Source organism: Pan troglodytes, chromosome 13, assembly GCF_028858775.2.
Source record: "Pan troglodytes isolate AG18354 chromosome 13, NHGRI_mPanTro3-v2.0_pri, whole genome shotgun sequence".
Lineage (NCBI taxonomy): Eukaryota > Metazoa > Chordata > Mammalia > Primates > Hominidae > Pan > Pan troglodytes.
In genome coordinates, this window is record NC_072411.2 from 99,506,338 (window position 1) to 99,521,760 (window position 15,423).

At 43.1% G+C, this 15,423-nt stretch overlaps 1 protein-coding gene across 3 annotated transcripts in view; it reads left to right on the plus strand.

Moving 5' to 3' along the window:
* The first annotated feature begins 9,659 nt into the window (after positions 1–9,659).
* The window catches only part of MOB4 (MOB family member 4, phocein), a 36,286-nt gene continuing 30,522 nt past the window's right edge, over positions 9,660–15,423 (plus strand). For 2 of the 3 annotated variants that reach the window (NM_001382478.1, NM_001382479.1), the window contains exon 1: positions 9,909–10,006. In NM_001382478.1, the coding sequence (NP_001369407.1) occupies positions 9,947–10,006 (60 nt within the window). In that variant the 5' untranslated portion in view covers positions 9,909–9,946. Of the gene's footprint in view, positions 10,216–15,423 lie in introns of all 3 variants that reach the window. The other variant, XM_054678741.2, reaches the window with a different exon arrangement.

Sequence of the window (15,423 nt, forward strand, 5' to 3'; positions counted from 1 at the left end):
GAGGATAAATAGCTTGATATAGCTGTAGCAGCTAGGGAGAAGACTTAAGATTCAAACCCAATAATGCTACACTAGAATTTGGTTGGGTGCGGTGGCTTGTGCTCGTAATCCCAGCACTTTGGGAGGCCGAGGTGAGCAGATCTCTTGAGATCGAGACAGCCTGGGCAATATGGTGAAACCCTGTCTTTACAAAAAATACAAAAAGCTACTCAAGGGGCTGAGGTGGGGAGGTTAAGGCTCTGGTGAGCCGAGATTGTGCCACCACACTGCAATCTGGGTGACAGAATGAGATCCTGTCTTAAAAAAAAAGAATCCTATGCTAGAATTGATTACCAACCCTTAAGCTCAACTATCAGCTACCAGCTGTCTTAGTAGTCAAACTTACTTTCTAGGTTTAATTATCCATAAACTAGTCTGATAATGTCTTTTAAAGGTTGTGTCCCGTATTTATTTTGAGAGGAATTAAAATTTAAAGTTTTAAATGGCATGGAATAATGATCTCAACTTTTGATCATCTTCCCATCTGTAAAGTAGTAGGTACTTCCACTATATGTATATTTACGTTTATGCACGTGTTACTGCCTTTGGTATACTAAAGCTTACTTTTTGTCAAACTTCGATACTGGAATTATGCCTAAAAGTTATTTCTTATATTGTCTAAGTGGATTATCAATTTCATACTCTGCTCACGCACAGCTAGATAATATGCTTTGCTCATCATAATCTTGGGAGCACAGATTTTTCTGTATTACCAATGAGAAACCTTGACTCAAGAGATAAGAAATCGTTCCAAGGACATGTGGCTAATATATTGTAGAGTAAGGAATCTGTTCAAAGGCTATGGCTTTCCCATTATTCTCCAATGCTATTTTCCTAAGACCCAGCAAATTAGTTTTGATATCTAAGGTAATAGTTCACAAAGCTTGGTTCATCTTTGCAATTGCCTGGTAAACTTAAAATTTCAGGGCCTCATCCAAACCTACTAAATCAGAAGGATAAGAGAATTTTTGAACCACAGAAGCAGTCCTATTGTGATGCCTGCCTAGCAGAATTGCTAAAGAAATAATTTTTTTTCTTTTTTTCTCTTTTGAGACGGAGTCTCACTCTGCTGCCCAGGCTGGAGCACAGTGGCACGATCTCGGCTCACTGCAAGCTCCGCCTCCCGGGTTAACGCCATTCTCCTGCCTCAGCCTCCTGAGTAGCTGGGACTACAGGCGCCTGCCACCACGCCCGGCTAATTTTTTTGTATTTTTAGTAGAGACGGGTTTCACCATGTTAGCCAGGATGGTCTTGATCTCCTGACCTCGTGATCCGCCGCCTCGGCCTCCCGGAGTGCTGGGATATTTTTCTTTTTTTTGAGACAGAGCCCTATTCTGTCTATCTGGCTGAAGAGCAGTGGTGTGATAATAGCTCACTGCAGCCTCGAACTCCTGGGCTCAAGCAATCCTCCCACTTCAGCCTCCAGAGTAGCTGGAAGTACAGGCCTGTGTCACCATGCATGGGTAATTTTTTATTTTTTGACAGGGTCTTCCTCTAGTGCTCAGGCTGGAGTGCAGTGGTGCTATCATGGCTCACTGCAGCCTTGACCTCCCAGGTTCAATTGATCCTCCCACCTCAGCCCCCTGAGTAACTGAGACTACACATACATGTCACCATGCCCTGCTAATTTTTGTTTTTTGTTTTTTGTTTTTTTTTTTTTGAGACGGAGTCTCACTCTGTCGCCCAGGCTGGAGTGCAGTGGTGCGATCTCAGCTCACTGCAACATCTGCCTCCCGGGTTCAAGTGATTCTACTGCCTCAGCCTCTTGAATAGCTGGGATTATAGGCACCTGCCACTGCGCCCAGCTGATTTTTGTATTTTTAGTAGAGATGGGGTTTCACCATGTTGGCAAGGCTGGTCTTGAACTCCTGACCTCAGGTGATCCTCCTGCCTCGGCCTCCCAAAGAGCTAAGATTACTGGTGTGAGCGACTGCACCCAGCCAATTTTTGTATTTTTTGTAGAGACTGGGTTTCACTATATTGCCGAGACTGGTCTCAAACTCCTGGAGTCAAGTGATCCTCCCTGCTTGGCCTCCCAAGGTGCTGGAATTACAGGTACATAATTTGTTTTTTAGTGAATGGTGTATGTATCTGACTTTCTTTTTTCAGAGATGGGGTCTCACTGTGCTCTCCAGGCAGTTTTTGCTCTCCTGAGCTCAAGCAATATTCCTGCCTCACCCTCCAGAGAAGCTAGGACTACTTTATTTTTTTAATCAATGAGTAGCTTGTTGTCACAACTTTACTTACTGGATTATCCATTCTTCCCCCTGCACACCACCCCCCGACCTCCCTTCTCTCTATGCCCAGAAATCAGAGATGTTGCCTTTATCATACACGAAATTTCTAAATATGCCTATTCCTGGGTTTAATAATTTGTTCCATTGACCTCCCTATTCCATCACATTGCTTTCAATGTAAATAGCTTTATATTTAAGTTTGACATCTGATAAGGCAAGTCCTCCCTGTACCTATTCACCTGCCTGAGAGTATGTTCTTTGTTCCTATATGAGCTGCCAGCTTGTTCTTCAGTGTGATACCAAGTCATGCTTCCTCCAGCAAGTTAATTACTGTTTTCACTGCACCCACACAAAAATGGAGTTTTGAACTTTTGACTTATTTGTGTGACGAGTATTTAAATCCAATCCCTTCCCTTCCCTTCCTTTTCTTTTTTTTTTAGAAGGAGTTGCGCTCTTGTTGCCCAGGCTGGAGTGCAATGGCACGATCTAGACTCACTGCAACCTCCGCCTCCCGGGTTCAAACGATCCTCCTGCCTCAGCCTCCTGAGTAGCTGGAATTACAGGCATGTGCCACCACACTTGGCTAATTTTTTTTGTACTTTTAGTAGAGATGGGGTTTCACCATGTTGGTCAGGCTGGTCTTGAACTCCTGACCTCAAGTGATCCACCCACCTCAGCCTCTCAAAGTGCTGGGACTATAGGCATGAGCCACCACACCCAGCTTAAGTATATTTTCCTTTACTCTCAAGCAACCTCTATGAGAGAGCCCAATCAATCCCAGCTCTTGTCCTGTGTTGCTTACATACTAGTTCTGCTACATTTGACAAATTACCTAACCCCTCTTAGCTTATGAATGAACTGCAAAACAAGGGCATTAGATTTGCCTCTTAACGTTTTGAGTCAAGCCTATTATTTTGTTGTTAAACTTTTATTTGTTTAAAAATAAATAATATGTTCATGTAAAAATTTAAAATTATATACACTGAAAAGAATGCTCTCTATCCTTGTCCCCCAGCCACCCAGTCCCATCCTTGGAAGTAACTAGTATAACTTTTTGTATTCTTCCTTTAAGGTGTTTTATGTATATACACATATATGTAAATGTGTACTATATATGTACATATCTTATGTATATAAAATATATATTCATTTTTTCTTTTTTAAAAAATAACATTCCATACATAACATTTGACACCTTGCTTTTTTACATTAACAATTGGTCTCTGGGATTAATCTATAGATAAAGACACTTTAAGACTGTATAATGTTCAATTATATGGATAAGCCATAATTTATTTCAGGATGCACCCCCAGCAATGATAGATATTTAAGTTATTCTAACCTTTTTCTATTAGAAACATTTCTGCAATGAATAAATGTATGCATAACTAAATATGTACATTTGAACAAGCATATCTATAAGATAAATTCCTATAGAACTGCTACGTCAAAGGGTCTGTGAATTTTAATCATGCATGTACACAGATACAGACATGGATCTCCAAGTTGTCCTTCATTGAACTCCCATCAGTTTTATTTATTTATTTATTTATTTATTGACACAGAGTTTCAATCTTATTGCCCAGGCTGCAGTGCAGTGGCACGATCTTGGCTCACTGCAACCTCCACCTCCCAGGTTCAAGTGATTCTCCTATCTCAGCCTCCTGAGTAGCTGGGATTACAGGTGCTCGCCACCACGCCTGGCTAATTTTTGTATTTTTAGTAAAGATGAGGTTTCACCATGTTGACCAGGCTGGTCTCAAACTCCTGATCTCAGGTGATCCACCCGCCTCCAAAGTGCTGGGACTACAGGCCTGAGTCACTGCGCCCAGCCAAAAGGTCCATGAATTAACAGTCCTACTAGCAATGTATTTTTATTCTTCTTACTCTCCGTAATGCAGGATGTTATAAAGTTCTTATTTTGCCAATCTGATAATTTTACTCTTTATCATGATGAATGAGGATGAGCATTGTATGTGTTTAAGACTCTTTTTTTTTTTTTTTGAGACAGGTTCTTGTCTGTTGCCCAGGCTAGAGTGCAGTGGCACCATCAGAGGCTCACTGCAGCCTTGACATCCCGGGCTCAGGTGATCCTCTCACCTCAGCCTACCGAGCAGCCGGGACTACAGATGCATGCTACCACGCCCAGCTAATATCTGTAGAGATAGGGTTTTGCCATGTTGCTCAGGGTGGTCTTGAACTCCTGGACTCAAGTGATCTGCCCACCTCAGCCTCTCAAAGTGCTGAGATTACAGGCATGAGCCACCTTGCTTACCCTTGTTAACTGGTTATTCCTATTCACTTAATATCTTCTGCCTATTTTTTGACTGAGTGCTTGATCTTTTATGACTTCTGTTTATTAAAGAAACTAGTTCTTTGTGTTTTTTTTTTCCCTCTAGTTTGTCATTTGGGTTTTGATTTTGTTTATGCCTTGCACTTGTAGAAAGTCATTTTGGTGTATTTGAATTATTAAATGTTTTTCTTTATGCCTTCTGGGTATGACGTTAAACTCTGAAAAGTCTTCTCCAAAACTTAAAGTTTCTTCCACGGTTTCTTTACGTATTTTTATAGTTTGGGTTTTTCTTTAAAAAAAAAAAAAAACAGATTTTGATTTTGGCTCCATCTGTAGATTTTCCTGTTAAAAGATATAAGAAATGTTTAAAATTCCCCTACCCTCTTATAGATTAAGCCTAAGTCTTTAAGACACTTAAAATTTTGCTTGCAAAATGCCCTTTCAGTCTCATTTAGCCTGAAGACATGACTTGGAAAAACATCGATGGTTATTTACTTACCTGGCTTGAATGTCAGTTCAAAAGGCTAGTTTATTATAGTATTTTTAAGTCACGCATTTTTTGAATATGGGCTAGGCACTGTTCTAGGCACTGGATATACAGGGATGAATAAGATCGGGGAAGCACACGGTAAACAACTAAATTAATAGCATGATTTTAGATATAGATTAGTGTTATCAAGAAAATAAAGACAGACTGGGCACAGTGGCTCACACCTGTAATCCCAGCACTTTAGGAGGCTGAAGTGAGGATCACTTGAGCCTAGGAGGTCAAGGCTGTAGTGAGTGGTGATCATGCCACTACACTCCAGCCTGGGCGAGAGCATAAGACACTGTCTCAAGGGGGAAGAAAAAGGGTGAAGCCCAGTGTCTCACACCTGTAATACCAGCATTTTGAGAGGCCAAGGCCAGACGTTTGAGACCAGCCTGGGCAACAAAGTGAGACAGTCTCTTAAGAAAAAAAAAAAAAAAAAGCTGGGCGTGGTGGCTCACGCCTGTAATCCCAACACTTGGGAGGCCGAGGCGGGTGGATCACAAGGTCAGGAAATCGAGACCATCCTGGCCAACGTGGTGAAACCCCGTCTCTACTAAAATATAATGGTGCACTCCTGTAGTCCCAGCTACTCCGGAGGCTGAGGCAGGGGAATTGCTTGAACCCGGGAGGTGGAGGTTGCAGTGAGCTAAGATCACGCCACTGCACTCCAACCTGGCGATAGAGTGAGACTCTGTCTCAAGAAAAAAAAAAACAAAACAGAGAATAATGTTCAAATAATATGTTGAAGATGTATGAAACCATACATAGGCACTGACTTGTTCAACTGTGAATATACGTTCCCATGCTTCCCTGCTGCTTCAACTTTGCTTGGCTTGTAATGAAATCTCCTGTAGCTCTGCACATAAATGCTATCCACACTTTTAAGACACATGACAACTACATACATCATTCACAGTGTGCCAACTTTGCTTTTAGACTGGCTTCCTTTAAGCCAGAATGGCTGCTGCAGGCCCATATTGGGTGATGTCCATTGGCAGAAAAAAGAGAGCATCTCTTTTGGTATCTTCTAAAGAGCAAGTACATCTTTCTCCAAAGTGCTTCATTACATCGTTTCACATTTCTTTTCTTTGTTTTATTTTATTTTTTTTTTGAGATAGGATCTCACTCTGTCACACAGGCCGGAGTGCAGTGGTGCAATCATGGCTCACTGCAGCCTTGAACTCCCAGCGTCAAGCAATCCTCCCATCTCAGCCTCCTGAGTAGCTGGGACTACAGGTGTGTGCCACCATGCCCAGCTAATTTTTGTATTTTTTTGTAGAGATGAGGGTGTATGTGGGGGGGGGTCATACTATGTTGCCCAGGCCGGTCTTGAACTCCTGGGCTCAAGCAATCTTCTCACCTCAGGCTCCCAAAGTGCTGGAATTACAGGTGTGAACCACAGAGGCTGGCCCTTTCACACTTAGGCCAACAGGAATTTATCCCTCAGCTAGATATGGGTTTACCTTTCCCTGGTCATAGCGTGAGAGAACACTGAGCAAGATCAGAGGCTGTTTGCAAAGAGCATGTGAAAGGGGCTGCTTCAATACTTACGGCGTTCAGCCTTGTACTGTAGTAATCTACATAAGATGCTTTCCCATTAATTTCAAGGCTCTTTGAGGAAAGCTTGTCTTATATAGCTTCATGTTTTTCAGCACTTAGCCCAGTGCCTTGCACATAATATGCATTAACTCTTTTTTTTTTTTTTTGAGATGGAGTCTCACTCTGTTGCCCAGACTGGAGTGCAGTGGCTCAATCTTGGCTGATTACAATCTCCGCTTCCCGGGTTCAAGTGATTCTCCCGCCTCAGTCTCCTGAGTAGCTGGGACTATAGGCACACACCACTGTGCCCAGCTAATTTTTGTATTTTTTTTTTTTAGTAAAGACGGGGGTTTCACCATGTTGGGCACATTGGACTCGAACCCCTGACCTCGTGATCCGCCCACCTCGGCCTCCCAAAGTGCTGGGATTACAGGCTTGAGCCACCGCACCTGGCCTGCATTAACTCTTTTATTTGGATTTAAAAATTCCCCAAAGTGAATTTTTATTGGATAATTTTTTTTAATGTGTCAATGATTTGAAGCTCATGGATAATTTGAAATTACTTATGATACTTTGGCTTTATAAAATATTTTCTTCTAAAGCTTCAAGGTTCCATATTTAATTTTATGCTTGCTTTCATACTTTACGGGGCAGAGGGAAAGAACTGCTATGCACAATCTTCATTACACATGAAGAAACATTTATTTGATAGCTTGTTCAATGTCTTAACAGTTAACAGGCAAGAGAATCTAGATTTTCTGAATCCCAGTCCAGAGCTATTCCTACTGGTGCATATTGCCTTTAAACAGATCACTCCACTCCTCCTTTACCTGAAATATTCAAGCATTTCATGTAACTGTTATTGCTGATCTTGCTTTTTGTTTTTCTTTTCTCTCTCCTCCTACCCCAGACAAATTAACCCTAGTTATAAAATTTGTCTTGTTTGGAGGTACGTAATCTACAGGCTGACAGAGGAATGAAAATGTGAAGGTTATGAGCTAGAAACATTCTATCCCTAAAGAACAAGGTCCTTCCTATGAACAAGGCCAGGGTTGACATCAGAATGCAACTTTATTGGACTTTTCAAAAACAACGAATGTGCATTTTGTTCCCGAATTTAACACCTACTCATTCACGTTTTTTGTTGGTTTCAGATGGGTTGAAACAGTTTAACAAATCTGGAATTAAGAGAAAGTGAAGATGATCCCATTCAACTATAGGTGACTATTTACAGCTCAGGGAAATATCACACAATCTGGGAAATGTAAACGTAATCCTTGCAGTAAGTGAGGCGAGTTATCTATAGACCAAGAGGCCTCCCTGGGACTCTGCTATCTCATAGACCCAACCCATCTCTCTAAGGGAGGCAACACTTACGTGTCACTTGTCCTAGGCTCTCATTGCATTTAATACAAGTTGAGCATCCGTAATCTGAAAAGTCCAGAATCTGAAATGCTCCCAAATCTGAAACTTTGAACATCCACATGATGCCACAGGTGGAAAATTCCATACCTGACCTTCTGTGACTGGTCGCAGTCAAAACTTTGTTTCACGCACAAAATTATTTGAAGTTTTATAGGCGCCTGCCGCCACGCCTGGCTAATTTTTGTATTTTTAGTAGTGATGGGATTTCACCATGTTGGCCAGGCTGGTCTCGAACTCCTGACCTCAAGTGATCTGCCCCCCTCAGCCTCCCAAAGTGCTGGGATTACAGGTGTGAGCCACCGCTCCCGGCCTATTTAAAGTATTGTATAAAAGTAACTTCAGGCTATGTGTGTAAGGTGTATAGGAAACAAATGCATTTCACATTTAAACTTAGGTTCCATCTCCAAGAAATCTCATTATGTATATGCAAATATTCTAAAATCCAAAATAATCAGAAATCTGAAAGTGTTTTGGTCCCAAACATTTAAGATGAGGGGTACTTAACCTGTATAAGAATTTGTGATTTGCACGTCTCTGTTGCTGGAGTCAAGGCAATTTGTAGTGAAGGACTGAGCCTTATCATACTTGTACATTAGTGCCTACCATATAGTGGGGCTTAATGAGTAACTGTTGAACGAATAAATCTTTTCATATGTAGACGCTGGTTCTGGGAGGGCAAAATTAAGTCCCTATTCTTGAAGAGTTACCAGTCAATACATCTTCCAGAGAGAACCAACTTCCTGTTGTTAAACCCTTCAATGCCTAGTTCTAAGTCACTGACAATTACTCAGCTAGAGACCCACTCAACCTCTCCTCTCCTCTCAAATTCCATTTCTGGAGGCTGTTACATGGCCCTTCCCTCAGCATTCTCAATACACCTTCTATCTAGGGACACTTGATGTTTTCTTCTTTTGGAAATCATGCTACTGTATGCGTTTTTTACTTTTTGAACTGTCTTCCCATCTGATATCCCAAGGCCTCCCTCACCCCAGATAAAAGATTCAAGGTTTCTAAGCAGGAAAAAAAGTTTGCGAAAATGCTGTGGTTTCTTAAGAGAGAACACTTAAAATTTGCAACAAAGGAAATGTGGAATCCTGTAAGATGTAAAACCCTCACCACCTGTCAAGGACTACTAATTTCTTCCTCCTGCTTCTGACTTGAAAAACACGAGCGAAATCTGTCTGCCTAACGCACAAAACCAGATGTCCACTCTTCATCTCATATAATTGACATCTGCGTCTTTTATCTACGTAAACAAGCTTGTCATTGAAAAAGTCCTTGGCTTTGAAGTCGCCGGATGGCGTAAATAACACTGACACTCAAATCCCCCGTCTGATTTCAGATTGGGTCGATTTCACGCAGGTTCTATAGAATTTGCCCAGACTGCTGGCCTGTTTTCTACCCTGATTCCTTAGGTGGCTTCTGGGACAGAATTACGGTTCTCTAAGTATTTGCTTGCACGTGGGTTTACTGAAACGGTCGCCACTATACGAAGTTCGTTCTTCCCGTGTAACTAATGAGAGCCCATACCAACGTGCAACGCAGCCGTGCACACTGCCGCAGCGGTAGCCGCGATCACGACCTTTCAAACCGCCCCGCAGCCCTCGCAAAGAGGCTCGTGGCGCCCGCCTTCCGGTGCCTCAGTCCCTGCCAGTAGCCACCCGACGCCGTCCGGCTGTTTCTCGTTGGCCCTCTGCCTCCGCCTAGCCCGCTTCTACCCGGACGGCTCCCCGTTCTCCCGTCCTGCCCGGCGCAGGCTGCAGCTGTTCCGTCAGCTGCCGCTCCTCCTCCCAGACGCAGAGCGCCGCTCTGCCCCGCCCCCCGCGCAGGCTGCCGTCCCTACATCCGGGTACCGACTCCAGCCGCCTAGACGCTGGCACTATGGTCATGGCGGAGGGGACGGCAGTGCTGAGGCGGAACAGGCCGGGCACCAAGGCGCAGGTACCATGTCTGCACCTTTCTTGTCGGGCAACTAGGTGCCGAGCAGTGCCGCGCCCGGAAGCTGGCCGCCACTGCGGGGAGGTTGGGCCGAGGCGGCAGGCGGGCGGGCTGGGGCACTGGTGCCCGGCCTGCTCTTCCGGAGCTGCAGCCCCTCAATTTGGCTGAGGCGGTGGCGGCCGCCGTGAGGCCTGCGGAGCTCCGACCCAGGGGTAGGCGTGAGGGGCGGGTGGGGTCTGCTGGTGGTACCTGCCTGCCGAAGCCCTGGGCTGCGAGCCTGTCAGCAGCAACGGCTTCTTATCGCCTTGCCCCTGAGCCCCAGCTGACTAACATTGGAGGGGCGCGACCAGCCTGGTGGAGACCCCCGGGGTTTCCTGAAGGTCGGGGCCGCTGAGGTGGGAGGGGGTGTAAACACAGCCTACCTCGACCCGGCGTCCAGTTCCTACCTGGCCTGGGACGTACCTACCATCCAGCTTGTCTAGCCGGATCCGGGTGCCGATATTCTCCTCCTTGTTTCCCTTTGACCACCTCTCCCTGCAGCTTTCCCTGGAGCTGTTCTCTGGTCCAGCAAGTTTTCATCACCAAGTTGTGACTTGTTAGATGTCATTCCTTGCTAATATGCGTGAAGCATAGCCAGAGAATGAACTGATTATAATTTTGTCAGCTTTTTTGTAGGGCATTATGTGTGGTAAATTGGTGCTTGATTAGGCATTGGTTCTTAGGGTTTGGAAAAGATGGGATGCCTCACATTAAAAATAAATAAATAAAATTGGCATCCAGACTTGAACTGATTAATTGCTAGCCGAAATGGCTTGCTATAGACTGGATGCTCTGAAATCGGAAGAGATGTGTTTATAAAATGTTAAAAAGTGATGCAAATGAAAATTGAAACAAAACAATCGTGGAGCTATGATTGTATGTCTGAGAATAGATTTTAATTTCTTATACAGAATTATGGAAAGAACACCTTTCGAAGGGGGCATACAGGTATTGATTACCTCCCCAGATTCATGTTACAGATAAGGAAACTGAAGCCCAAGAGAATTAACTGGATTTGCCCAAGGATACATAGTCTCCTGATTCTTAATTCACTGGTGACCTGTTCTCTTTAACAAGCTGCTTCTAGTGCTGAATTTTAGAGAAAATTTTAAAGTCTTATTTTGGAGTCAAATTAAGCTGTCAGTTATTCCTACTGACAGTTTTGTTTTCATACTACTGGAAATTTATCCGTTACATATGCTTGCTTTTTACCGTTTCCACACTTTACTTCCTCATGCTCTTTTCTCAGATACCTTTACATCTTATTCTGTGGAAACATTGTTTCTGATTACATTTTTATGTTCAGAAGTAGACTTTTGTGTTCATATTCTGAGAGTCATCTCATTTATTCATAAGTTCTTAATTTTGAAAGGTTAGAAAATAAAATATTTAATATCGTAACATACTTGCTATGTTGCTGTAAGTCACATAGAAGAAAACTTATTGTCTTTTTTTTTCACATTGTCATGGATCAAGGTTGTTAGATAAAATATAACAGAAAAAGGATAAAAAATGAAAAAGACTGCTTACGCCGTAGTTTGTCCTATCTTGTTTATCACATGAATTTCGTTTAGTGAAATGGATCTGTTCTAAAATGATATATTTAGAACCGTATCTCCTTCCCTATTGGGTCAAAAGAAAAAAAAATTAAAAACTATAATAGAGGGCTGGGTGCGGTGGCTCACGCCTATAATCCCAGCACTTTGGGAGGTCGAGGCAGGCGGATCACCTGAGTTCAGGAGTTCAAGACCAGCCTGGCCAACACGGTGAAACCCCGTCTCTACTAAAAATACAAAAAATTAGCTGGGCGTGGTGGCGGGCGCCTGTAATCCCAGCTACTCGGTAGGCTGAGGCAGGAGAATCGCTTGAACCCGGGAGGCGGAGGTTGCAGTGAGCCGGAATCGCGCCATTGCACTCCAGCCTGGGTAACAAGAGCAAAACTCGGTCTCAAACAAACAAACAAAAAAACTATAGGAGAGTAGGTGGAGTATCTTCCTACATTAAAAAAAAGTTGGTTAGACTGGAATATAGGCACATAGTTGGTTTTCTTTTTTCTTTTTTTCTTTCTTTTTTTTTTGTTTTTTTCTTGAGACAGAGTTTCTCTCTTGTTGCCCCCAAGCTGGAGTGCAATGGTGCGATCTCGGCTCACTGCAACCTCCGCCTCCCGAGTTCAAGCGATTCTTCTGCCTCAGCCTCCCGAGTAGCTGGGATTACAGGCGCGTGCCACCACGCCCAGCTAATTTTTTGCAGAAACTGGGTTTCACCATGTTAACCGGGCTGGTCTCGAACTCCTGACCTCAGGTGATCTGCCCGCCTGGGCCTCCCAAAATGCTGGGATTACAGGCGTGAGCCATTGCACCTGGAGGTTTTTTTTGTTTTGTTTTGTTTTTTGTTTTTTGTGAGGCAGAGTCTCGTTCTGTCGCCCAGGCTGGAGTGCAGTGGCGCGATCGCAGCTCACTGCAGTCGCTGCCTCCCAGGTTCAAGTGATTCTCCTGCCTCAGCCTCCCGAGTAGCTGGGATTGCAGGTGCCCGCCACCACGCCCGGCTAATTTTATTTTTATTTTTATTTTTATTTTTATTTATTTTATTTTATTTTTTGAGACAAGAGTCTCGCTCTGTCGCCCAGCCTGGAGTGCAGTGGCACGATCTTGGCTCACTGCAAGTTCCACCTCCTGGGTTCATGCTGTTCTTCTGCCTCGGCCTCCCGAGTAGCTGGGACTACAGGCGCTAACCACCACGTCTGGCTAAATTTTTTTGTATTTTTAGTAGAGACGGGGTTTCACTGTGTTAGCCAGGATGGTCTGGATCTCCTGATCTCGTGATCCGCCCGTCTCGGCCTCCGAAAGTGCCGGGATTACAGGCATGAGCCACTGCGCCCAGCCAATTTTTTTTGTATTTTTAGTAGAGACGGGGTTTCAGCGTGTTAGCCAGGTTGGTCTCGAACTCCTGACCTCAAGTGATCTTCCCGCCTCAGCCTCCCAAAGTGCTGGGATTACAGGTGCAAGCCACCACGCTGGGCTTCATAGTTGGTTTTCAATAAATGTTTGTTGGTTGAATTAGATGAGAATCTTTATTAAGCTGAATTTTTGGTGTCTCTCATAGGCATCTAAAATATGTCACAGTTATGAGAAGGCAAAACATTTCATTCTCAACATCTTTTCTATATATAGTCATCATTGGTGTCCTCTGGGGATTGGCTCCAGGATAACTTCGTACCCCCACCCCATACCAAAATCTGAGGATGCTTAAGTTTCTTATGTAAAATGGCATAGTGTTTGCATATAACCTATGCACATTCTGTTATATCGTTTAAGTCAACTCTAGGTTACTTAATAATACCTAATACAATGCGTGTTCTGTAAATAGTTGTTATACTGTATTTAGGGAATAATGACCAAAAAAAAAGCCGGTACATGTTTAGTACATACGCAACTATCTTAGACCTAACTAGGTACATAGTACATGTCAGCAACAATATAACATTTTCTGGATTTTTTTTCTCCCCTGAAATGAATATTTTCAATTCCTGGTTGATTGAATCTGCAGATTAAACCTGCAGATATGGAGGGCCAACTGTACGTGTGTTTTCTAATATTTTAAAAACAACATTCTGTAAACTTTCTTAGTTTTTTTAAAAAGGAAAGAATAGACAGAGTATTGGTAGAAACTTTAGATCATATAGGAAAAATTTTAGAATTGCTCTTTAATAGATAATGTCTAAGAAAAGGAATCCTGGAACCATTTCTAGAAGATTGTTTTATTTCTTGATATTTTCTTTTAATAAAATTAGTTCATTTTCATCCAGATAGGCCAGCTATTTCAAAAAAGATGAAATGTTTAAGACACTTAAAAAGGTGTACTCATTACCTACTGTCCAAACGAGGACATTGCTACTATAGTTGAATCCTTATGGAAGACATTCTCTGTCTTCTACCCTATCATTCCTTTTCTTTTCTGTATACTTTTACTATATATGCATTATATCCGTAAGTATGCCTTGCACTTAAACTTTTTTTTTTTTTTTTTGAGACGGAATCTCGCTCTGTCTCCCAGGCTGGAGTGCAGTGCTGCGCTCTCGGCTCACTGCAAACTCCACTTCCCGGGTTCGCGCCCACCACCACGCCTGGCTAATTTTTTGTATTTTTTCGTAGAGATGGGGTTTCACCGTGTTAGCCAGGATGGTCTCGATCTGCTGACCTCATGATCCGCCTGCCTCGGCCTCCCAAAGTGCTGTGCGTGAGCCACCGCGCCCGGCCTAAACTTTATTCATTTTATATACACTGTGTTTACTTCTAATTTGCTTTTTTTGCTCAAGGTTTTGAAGACTTAATCTTTGTTGATTGTTTTTACAGGTTTATATACAGGTTTATAGATTATTGGTTTACTCTTACCCCCTCCCCAGCAAGTTTTACCTCAGAGACATTTGAGCTTCAAAGATGTGTCAGGCATTGTGCTACCCACTGAGGTTACATAGGTAAACTTTTCTGAAAAATCAGTCAAATGGAAAGGTTCTTAATCACTTAGGGGAATGTCTGTTAACTGTATTATGTACAGAGAATTCCAGAACCAGGGCAAGATGCTCTATAAAAATATCCCCCTTAAGCTGGGCATGGTGGCTTATGCTTGTAATGCCAGCACTTTGGGAGGCTGAGGCTGGAGGATTGTTTGTGACCAGGAGTTTGAGACCAACCTGGCCAACAAAGTGAGACCTCGTCTCTTAAAAAAAAAGAAGAAATAAAAATATTCCCTTTAATAGAAAGCTGGTTTATTTGGATGTTTACTTCTCTTTTTAAAATTTTTGTGGGTATATAGTAGGTGTATATATTTATAGGTTACATGAGATATTTTGATACAAGCATGCAGTATATAATAATCACATCAGGGGGGTAAATGGGGTATCCATCACCATAAGCATTTGTATCGGGGAACCTGCCCCGATAGTCACGTAGGTTCTTTTCTATTTTCCCTAAGCGTCGGCCAGTTTGAGAAATGAAGGGACAGAGTACAAAAGAGAGAAATTTTAAAGCTGGGCATCCGGGGGAGACATCACATGTCAGTGGGTACCGTGATGCCCCACAAGCTGCAAAACCGGCAAGTTTTTATTAGGGACTTTCCAAAGGGGAGGGAGTATACAAATAGGGTGTGGGTCACAAAGATCACGTACTTTACAAGGTAATAGAATATCACAAGGGACATGGAGGCAGGGCGAGATCACAGGACCACAGGACCGGAGCAAAATTAAAATTGCTAATGAAGTTTCGGGCACCATTGTCATTGATAACATCTTATCAGGAGACAGGGTTTTGAGAGCAACCGGTCTGACCAAAATTTATTAGGTGGGAATTTCCTCTTCCTAATAAGCCTGGGAGCACTATGGGAGA